General features: G+C 35.9%; 4 protein-coding genes across 4 annotated transcripts; 2 read left to right on the plus strand and 2 right to left on the minus strand.

The window, feature by feature from the left end:
* Positions 1–551: 551 nt before the first annotated feature.
* DFA_05547 (uncharacterized protein) lies at positions 552–2,354 on the plus strand (the record flags this gene model as incomplete). The annotated part of the gene is made up of 1 exon (XM_004361209.1): positions 552–2,354. The coding sequence occupies one exon, from the start codon at positions 552–554 to the stop codon at positions 2,352–2,354; it is 1,803 nt and encodes a 600-aa protein (XP_004361266.1).
* A 553-nt stretch (positions 2,355–2,907) lies between these two features.
* Positions 2,908–6,438, plus strand: forB (actin binding protein; the record flags this gene model as incomplete). The annotated part of the gene is made up of 4 exons (XM_004361210.1): positions 2,908–3,410; positions 3,505–3,835; positions 3,901–4,110; positions 4,426–6,438. 4 exons carry the CDS (start codon positions 2,908–2,910, stop codon positions 6,436–6,438), a joined length of 3,057 nt encoding a protein of 1,018 aa, XP_004361267.1.
* A 72-nt stretch (positions 6,439–6,510) lies between these two features.
* On the minus strand, positions 6,511–7,440 carry DFA_05549 (uncharacterized protein; the record flags this gene model as incomplete). The annotated part of the gene is made up of 2 exons (XM_004361211.1): positions 6,511–7,053; positions 7,132–7,440. 2 exons carry the CDS (start codon positions 7,438–7,440, stop codon positions 6,511–6,513), a joined length of 852 nt encoding a protein of 283 aa, XP_004361268.1.
* Positions 7,441–7,778: 338 nt separating this feature from the next.
* fhkA (putative protein serine/threonine kinase) lies at positions 7,779–9,499 on the minus strand (the record flags this gene model as incomplete). Its single annotated transcript, XM_004361212.1, has 2 exons — positions 7,779–8,145; positions 8,223–9,499. 2 exons carry the CDS (start codon positions 9,497–9,499, stop codon positions 7,779–7,781), a joined length of 1,644 nt encoding a protein of 547 aa, XP_004361269.1.
* Between the last annotated feature and the right edge of the window lie 528 nt (positions 9,500–10,027).

Genomic DNA, 10,027 nt, shown 5'->3' on the forward strand with positions numbered 1-10,027 from the left:
TATCTGTTCGGTTGTATTGTTGTTGGTGACCCTTTTTTATCGACAACCTCCTGTTTTGGGGTTATTTCCTTTTTTACGAGTGAGACTATATTTAGCTTGGTTGTGACACATTGTGTGTTGTTGTTTTCTTCTTGTTGTTGTGATGCGAAGCGATGAATAAATCCAACTATGCACAGAATGTTGTTATGTTTTAAACTTGCAACATCATGTAATATTATTAATAATAATAATAATAATAATAATAATAACACCATTGATTACATCAACAATAAACACAAATAGTAACAACATCCCATCCATACACCCCTCCTCCTCCTCGCATCGGACAAGCAACCGACCACATCACTTCACCTGATTTCTCTCTCTCTCTTTTATATTCTTCATTTCTTTCTTTGTTCGTTTACTTAACTGTGTAACGAATCATCATCATTATAATTCATCATAATTCATTATAATTAGTCAAACAGTAGAGAGAAGAAGAAGAAGAAGACTATTTATTATTATTAATAATAATATATAATATAAACAAAATATAGATAGATAGATAAATCATGGTATATCAATTAATACAATCAACATTTAAAAAGAAAAAGAAAGCAGTAATATTACCACATTTGGTAGAGAATGAAATCATAAGGATATTGATGAATGATAGATGGTTGCTTCCATTTAGGTGGCGTATTTCATTGTCGTTGGTGTGTTGGCGATGGTTTAAACAAGTGTCTATACAATTACAACACATGTCGATTGTCGGAACACGAAGACACTACCGTTCACTACTCAATCATATCAATCAGCCAACCTGCTTGATTCGTTCACACAATATCACATCGGTACACTTTAACGATGATGGCATCGAGTTGGGTGAATTTGGAGGATACCTTCCTTGTCTTTTAAACGATCAAGATTATGATTCAAGTGAAGAGGAATTGGAATTGGATGTATTTGGTGTATTGGTTGGCGGTGATCATTTTAATGATGACTATCAACAACATCAACAACATCAATTTCAACACCAATTGACAGTTAGCGAGAAAAGATCAAAGAGATTAGCAAAACATCCACTGAGATATGTACATGAAAGACATGCACAGCTACTTAGAGCTCTTTATTTCCCACACGATCATTTGGTATCGTTAGAGTTGGTTTGGACAAATAGTGGATTATTGGCACCTCTACTCAAAGGTCTCTCCTTTCCAGCACTCAAACATTTTAAATTCACGTACAACAAATACCCACCTTTACACAACTTTAATCCTTGTGAATTGTTATCCAACTCTCCCTACCTCGAATCACTTCATTTACATTTACTCTCATTTGATCATCTTGCAGAACTATCAACTATTGTTAAAAAGCAGATCAATATCTTTCGTAAACTATCTATTGTCACCCATCAACCCAACGCCAATCATTCATCACATCAAATATGTTGGAATCTAATTGATATATTAAATAATAACAATAATCATCATCCTAATAATCAACAATCACCTGTATATATACATAATAATAATCAACAACTGATGATTCCAATCAAATCATCAATTGCACCACAATTAACGTTAATAACCTATTTTAAATTATCGGTATTGCCAACACGAGATCACAACATACCAACACTTTTCCAACTACTTTCAAGAATGCCAAATCTAAAGACACTATTACTCCAAATTTTTGATTTGAATGTATACCAACACACCAACAAGTTTAACGGCGACCTATTACGTTACTTGGTATTGTGTGATCAAGAACACAGACAATTACGTCGTCTATCATCTTCACTCGATATTGACAGTAACCATATGCTGTCTGCACTAAAGTCTTCGACGACACTCCAACGAATATCAATCAACTTTTCCAAATACTCTCTACCCAACCAATGCCTCCGACTCAACCATTCATTTAAACCACAACTCTATCGATTGGATCTATTTAAACTTCCACAACACGAATTACTCGTCTACGATCTACTCAACAGCAACCCACATTTGCGATGCTTCACCGTACGTAATTGCAATACCATGACCGACACGATGGCACAAGTTATCCATAAACACATTGCACGACCAGACACTCAACTTGCCTACTTTAAGTTGAAATCCGTTCCCTATATGAAATGGTCACTTGTCCAAATGCACAAATCACTAAAGACATCGAAATCAATAAGAGAAGTCAAGATACAAATATTTTTCCCCCATTCTACTCCTACTCTCCAGATGAGACAAGAGTTATTCAAACCAGCAGACCTATTCACCAAAAAACAATTACCCAACATTGATATTTTAATTCAATCTTCATCCGATTACCATGAACTTCAAAATATCTTTCAACAACAATCAACTTTTATTTATTAACACTAAAAAAAACAATATAATATAAATTAGAAATGAAAGGAATAGGGAAAGAAATAATAATAATAATTATTATTATTTCTTTTTTTTTTTTAAAAACATACAAAAAATATTCGTTACTATTAAAAGTTATTTATTATTTATTTGTTATAAAGTGAAGTGATAAGTAAACAGGAGATTGTTTTCGTCGCTTTATCAAGTGGCCCCACAAATAGTTTAAATCTATGTTTTTGGATAATGCCAAGATGATTCATTGAAAAGACGACGTTGAGGAGACTCTCCGTCGATTTTTTCAATTTTTTGTTTTTTTCTTGAATCTATCAATGTTGTTGGGTGATGGGTTAATCACTCTGAGAGAATATCTTATCTACAACTATTGTTATTTATCTCTATTATATATATTTATTTATTTGTGTATTATTATTATTATTATTTAAAAGAAGAAAGAGGATAGTTTGTTGTATTATTATTAGATTTTTTATATATTATTATTATTATTATTATTATTCCCTTTTTTCTTTTCTTGTTATAATACCATATATCTATAATATCAATCATGTTAAATTTTATTAAAGGAAAAGATAAAGATCATAAAAAGGATAAAAAAGATAAAGATGGCAAATCATCATCATCATCAGCATCATCTGGATCTGGAGCAACATCACCTGCTTCAACAACTACATCACCAACATTGCCATCACAACCATCAGGTGAAGATCTGTCACAACAATTTGTACAACTGTTGGAAGAATTGGGAGTACCAGATTCTAAAAAGTCAGAGATGAAGGCATGGAGTAATGACAAAAAGTGGATGCTCATCGCACAACACAAAGACAAGATGCGTGATAATGAAGAAAAAATGAAGCAAAAGGGTGGTCTCTATGAAACACCTCAATACTTTTTATCGGTGCTTCGTGAAAATGCAATGACTCAAAAGACAATCTCTGACCTTCGTGTCTGTCTTGCCTCCAACACCATGTCTTGGATTAATTCATTCCTTCAACTTAATGGTTTTGTTGAAATGCTTAAAATATTTCAAACTTTTCAATTAAAAGCAGAGTATGTCCATATATTTATATATACATAATAATAATATCTATATCTGTATCCTATGATCAAATTAACTTATATTACTCTATCCCTATTTAAAAAGTAAAACAAAAGAAGATTATGGAATTATGACAGATTGTGTAGTTTGTATAAAATCATTACTTAATAGTCAAGTAGGTTTGAAATGGGTCATGTCAACATCACATACATTCAAACTATTGGTTCTATGTTTGGATTTAAATTATCCACCTGAACTCCGATCACTCATTCTTTCACTGACTGCTGCACTCGCATTGGTTCCCCAAATCGGTCACAACTTTTTATTAGAGGCAATCGAAAACTTTAAACAACATACTAGAGAAAAATGTCGTTTCTGGACTTTGGTTCAAGGTGCCAAACAAGTTTCAAAATCTCAATTACAATATGAATATTTTGTATGTAAAACAAAAATGAAATAGATAGATAGATTTGTATATTCTAATTTATATTCTCTTTTTAGACATCATTTATAACATTTGTAAATTCAGTTGTTAATAGTCCAACAGATTTACAAACACGTATTGCGTTGAGAGCAGAATTTACAAGTTTGGAATTACTTGAATTGATTAGACCTGCAAGAGGCAAACATGAAGAGTTGGATGTTCAATTGGATGTATTCTTTGATTGTATGGAGGAGGACAGCCAAGAGGTGGACTCGCAATACACAGATGTAAATATTAGATCGCCGGTCGAGGTATCGGGCAAGTTGGATGCGCTACTCCAGCAGACACCGGCTCTTCATCACCGTTTTATGAACATTATGAAGTGTCTCTATACGTTGACGTCGACACAACCCGATCTTGGAGGAAAGACCTGGAACTTGCTCGATGAGACGGTCGGATCGATTTTGGCCGACCCCACAAAGAGCACGTTTGACGAGCAGATCTATAAGCTCAATCAGGAAAACAAAAAGTTGTTGGAGCAGATTGACGGCATCTCCAAGCGAAGATCGCAGATTATCACACCTGCACAAATCGAAAAGCAGTTGGCTGCTGCCACCATACAAGCTGAAACCCCACCAAGAGGAAACTCATCGGCCGAACTTGACGACATTGATTTGTCAGTCTACACTGACAAGATCAAGACACTCGAGACACAGTTAAAATCACGTGTCGATCAAGAAGAGAGATTAAAAGATACTCAAGATAAAATCCAACAACTCAACAAGGAGCGTTCGGATCAATTGGAAAAGATTCGTCAATTGGAATTAAAATTGGATCAAGCTGTTGCAAATGCTGCTAATCAACCTGCTGTTGCTGTTAGTGCTGCTGCTGCTGTTGCGGGACAAGAGGAACCTGCTGCTGCTGCTGCTGGAGGACCTCCACCACCTCCCCCTCCACCTCCACCAGGTCCACCACCCCCTCCACCTCCACCAGGCGGTGCTGCTGGTGGGCCACCACCTCCACCTCCTCCTCCAGGCGGCCCACCACCCCCACCACCTCCACCAGGTAGCAAGGGTGCCCCAGGAGCTCCAGCAGCTCCAGCAGGGCCAAATCTTCCAGCTCTCAAGAAGCAACCAACTCCAACCACCAAGATGGTCGGTCTCCAATGGAAAAAGGTACAAAACAATGCCATTGAAAACTCAATCTGGATGAATGCCAAAGACTTTAACATCAAGGATCAACTCAAAGGATTAGAGGATTTGTTTGCCGCCAAAAAGCCAGCTCCAGCTGCTGCTCCATCTTCAGGTGGTGCTGCTCCATCCTCTGCCGCTGCAGGAAAACTAGGAGAAAGCTCAAAACAACCTGCCATCTCTATTCTAGACACTAAACGTTCACAAGCCATTTCAATCATGTTGAGTAGATTCAAAATGCCATTTGGTGATTTGGCCAAGATGATCAACAATCTCGACGCCAAGATTACACTCGAGGACGCCAAGTCACTTGTCAAGTTTGCTCCAACACCAGAGGAAATTGAAATACTCCGTGAACATGATGTTCATTCTCTTGGCAAACCCGAACAATTCCTCTATGAAATGTCAAAGGTCAACAGATACACTGAAAAGTTGGAATGTTTGATATTCAAGCAAAAGATGGGTGACCAAATCGAAGAGTTGACACCAGAGATTGATGTGTTGCAACGTGCCAGCGAGCAATTAAAGACGAGCAAGTCATTCCACAAGCTTCTCGAGTTGGTATTGTCGTTGGGTAACTTTATCAATGGTGGTACACCACGTGGTGACCTTTATGGTTTCAAGCTCGACTCGCTTTCATCGCTGTCCGAGATGAGATCGACCACCGACAACAAGACCACTCTTCTCAGCTGGATTGTTCAATACGTCACTGACAAGCAACCTGAAATTGCACCATGGATAGAGTCGATTGCCGCCGTTGAAGAGGCCAAGCGTATCTCGCTGCAAAACATAAAGTCAGAGGTTGGCAGTCTCAAAAAGGGTGTCAATTTGCTCAAAAACGAAGAAGAGTCGAGTGAAGGTGCTGCCAAGGCCATCATCCAATCGTTTATGAAACAAGCCAACGACGCTGTCGCCACGATCGATAAAAAGGCTACTGCAGCATCCGAATCATTTGCACAGTGTGTTGCCTTTTACGGTGACGACAAGTCTGCCACTCCAGAAGACTTTTTCGCCAATGTCAGTAAATTCAGATCAGATTACAAGCGTACTATTGAACAGATCCAACGTGAAAAGGAGAGTGCCAACAAATTAGCTGCCAAAAAGAGTATCAGTGCCGGTAGTGGCCCAAATGCCAACAAACCAGGCGTACCAATGCCAGGTATGGGTGGCAAACCACCTGCCTTTAAACCACAAGCACAAGCAACTAATCCAATATCTAGCAACGCATTCCCAACCATCATGGCTCCCGTTGGCGATGACAATGATGACAAACCAGGTCAAGGAAAGTTTATGGATTCTCTAATGTCTTCAATGAAGGGTGGAAAAGCTATCTTCCTATCGAGAAGAGCAAGTCATTATATTGGTGATGATAAAGGTGATCATTTAGGTGCTTTAAATAATGCTCTAAGTAGTAAACATAATTAAAAAAAATAAAACAAATATTTATTTATTCCAAAAAAGAAAGAGAAAAGAAGATTTCTATCTTCTATTTATTTATTATTTTAATTTAGGAATAGTACTACTTGGTAATTGAAAATCAAAATTAACATTTACTTGACAAATGTTTTGTTGTGTTTTATATTGTTTCATGGTTGGGGTTGTCCAACCATTAAAAGGAACAAAATCTTGGAAACTAGTGTCACCATCATCTTGTGAGTAATAAAGTGGGTATGATGAACCGGCAGTGTATTGCGGTCCCATGATTTCCTGCCAAGCAGACATGGTGGTAAAGATGCCAACAGGGAAGCCACCCTTGACATTGATGATATTAACAAATTGAGTAAAGTAGTTATTGTTGGCTTGTTGATCGTTTTGAGCCCATTGACCAGGTTGACTCATATCGATCCATGCTATAAAGTTGGGATTTAAAAGAGGTAATCTAGTTTGAAGGAAAACAACCAGTGCATTGGCTTGAAAGAATGCTTCACCACAATGATAACATATTTTGATTGAAAGATCAACCAATGTAATATTATTAGTCATTGCCAATTTGATATTTGGTGGGCATGATGGGTTTCCAAATCCATGTTCATTCCAACACTAAAACGAAAAGAAAAGTAAAAAAATGAATGAGCATCGATATCGACTAGTTTGATCAAACATCTTGTGTATACATACATTGACAACCATATAATCTATATTGTTTTGTTGATTTAAACATTGTATTGATTCTTTGGGTATTGTAGTGTTTACATCTACTCCCAATACTGGGTCGGTATTAGTATTATATCTGTTATTTATATTGTATCTATTATATATATTATTATAATTATTGTTATTTATTCTTATTCTATTATTACTATTACTGTTACTGTTACTATTACTATTACTATTACTACTACTATCAACCAATTGAATACAAAAAATACTATTTACAAAAGAAAACAAGAGGAGGGTTAAGGTGATTAATATATATATTGATTTCATTTCTTATCTATCTATCTTTATGATCGATATTTTAACATAGTTTTATTTATATATATAAGTTATGATGATGATAATGATGTCAGCAACAATGTCACAACATGTTGAAGAGGAGATCTTCTTCTTTCACTGGGAAAAATAAAAATCAATAAACAAAAAATCGTGAGAAAACTCGTGATCCAAACCTCTTTTTTGGAAAGATATCTTGGGAAACTTGAATAAAAACTAGATAAAGGAGTCAAAGATGTTTTAATTTCTTGATCCCCTCTCCTCTATTTTTTATTTATATATTAAAACTACTAAATGTACAAAAAAAAGAGTAATCGATTAAATTCATTAACTTAATTTGATACTCCATCTAAAATTGTTTTTTTCTTTTTAAGTGGATTCACTTGTTCTTCTGGTTGACTACTGTTATTATTATTATTATTATTATTGTTATAGTCATCATCATCTTGGTCAATATGAGATCGCTTATGTTGAGATTGTTGAGTTATCCAAGGATGATTTAAAGCATCTTTTACAGTGATTCTTTGTTGTGGATTTACAGTTAATAATTTCTTTACCAAATCTCTTCCAGTGACACTGATGTCTGCCCAAATCTCCTCTGGAAATCCATAACTACCAGTACAAATTTGTTCAAATATTTGTGGTGTAGATGTAAATTCATCTCCTGTATCATCAAAAAATGGTGGTTCTCCACTCAACCTATATTAAAATAAATAGATAATTAAATAAATTAATATTATTTCTACTTTTTTTTTCTTTTTTTTTTGTTTTCTTACAAAATATATAAAATAGCACCTAAAGACCAAGCATCACAACTAAAACCATAACCTTGAGCAGATAAACTTTGATGTAAATCCTTATTTTTAGATTTTGAAACAATGACCTCTGGTGCTACGTATAAAGGTGTTCCACATAGGGTACGTGCCAATTCATTTTCTCCAATCACCCTGGCCAATCCAAAATCGGCAAGTTTAATTTTGTTTGGTTCGTTAGAGTCAAAGAGAATGTTTTCGGGTTTGAGATCACGATGAGCTATACCACGAACATGTAAATAGTTGACAGCGTCCAATAATTGGTTGAATATAAGACGGGCATCATCTTCGCAAAACGACCCGTCATTGGCCAGTTTTTCATACAACTCCCCGCCCGTTGCCAACTCCATGACAATGTATAGATGAAGATCCGATTGAAAGATATCATAGATTGATATGATGTTGGGGTGGTTGGTAGCTTTTAAAATCTCTACTTCACGCTCCAACTGTAAAAGGTAGCGTGGGTTTCTTTGGTATTTGGCAAGGTCGATATCTTTGACGGCGACTTTGACGGCACGAGACTTGTTGACACCAAGATAGACCGTGCTAAAGTTACCTCTTCCCAATTCACCAATGAGATCGTATTCCTTGAATATCTCCTTTTTGGCAAGACTGTCCCATATCGATTGCTTGTTTTGTTGGCCATTTCCACCTGATTGATTAGACTTGAGATCTTTAAAAATGTATGAGAGTTGATTCTCTTGTGATGCACCTGCCAAACTGATACGATCACCATTCTTGATCAACTCGAGGTTACCACGTCCGATTGGCTTTCCATTCAGATAGGTCCCATTAGTACTAAGGTCTTGAATGAATATAGAGTCGTTGTTTCGGAACAACCGACAATGCTTTGCACTGACCACCAACTCTGCTATTTGTACATTACACGATTTCAATCGACCCAATACCAACGACTCGTCTTTAAGTGACACCGACTGCAACTTCTCTCCCAAACTGAGTAGTTCACCCCAGTACAGGTCGTCTTGTTCCTTTTGTTTCTTTCTCTTTTCCACTTCCTCTGCTAGTTGTTGTTGAAGGTCGTTTCCGCCTGTTGTATGCTGCTCGGGTGTTGTTGTTTGTGATGATGATAATTGTGTGTTTGGGAATGACATATCATCTTGTTGACTCGTACTATCGATATCTTGTTGACTTGCATTATTATTGTCTGGTTGTTGTGATTGTTTGGTTGGAGTTGATGCAAAAGGATCTGAATTGGTGAATTTAGTATTATTTACAATCATTCCTCACTCTCCTCTTCTCTTTCTCTTTATCTATTCTTGAATGAAACTGATGGTTGGCGACCAAATTTGATAACATTTACAACTTTGGTAAAAATAATTATACTAAGAATTTTTGAATTTTGGCGCCAACCATTGACCTCTGCACATTACATATTTTATCAAATAACAAGCCCATTTTCAAGATTAAACAACACGGCAACAATCTCTGCCAAGTTAAACCATTTTACTAACTCCTCTTTTATTTTTAGAGATACCATAGTTTCCATCATCCTCTTCACAAACAACCAAATAATTTTTAAAATTTAATAAATTAGTTCACATCTAAATTCAGGGAGCCTTTTATTTATTCGATGGGGGAGTATTGTTGAGTATGAAAGTTTGGATCCTATGATAAATTGGATCATGTAAAGGAGAATAATAAACATATTAAAAATTTTGAAAAAATCCAATAGTAGGGGTGTTCTCTCAAAAACCCATATTCACAATTCATATTTAAACAATTTATCTATCATCAATCACTGTCATCAT

Source organism: Cavenderia fasciculata (genome assembly GCF_000203815.1).
Source record: "Cavenderia fasciculata unplaced genomic scaffold Scf_Dfasci-G-o-80e12.f1-5, whole genome shotgun sequence".
In the NCBI taxonomy this organism is placed as follows: Eukaryota; Evosea; class Eumycetozoa; order Acytosteliales; family Cavenderiaceae; genus Cavenderia; species Cavenderia fasciculata.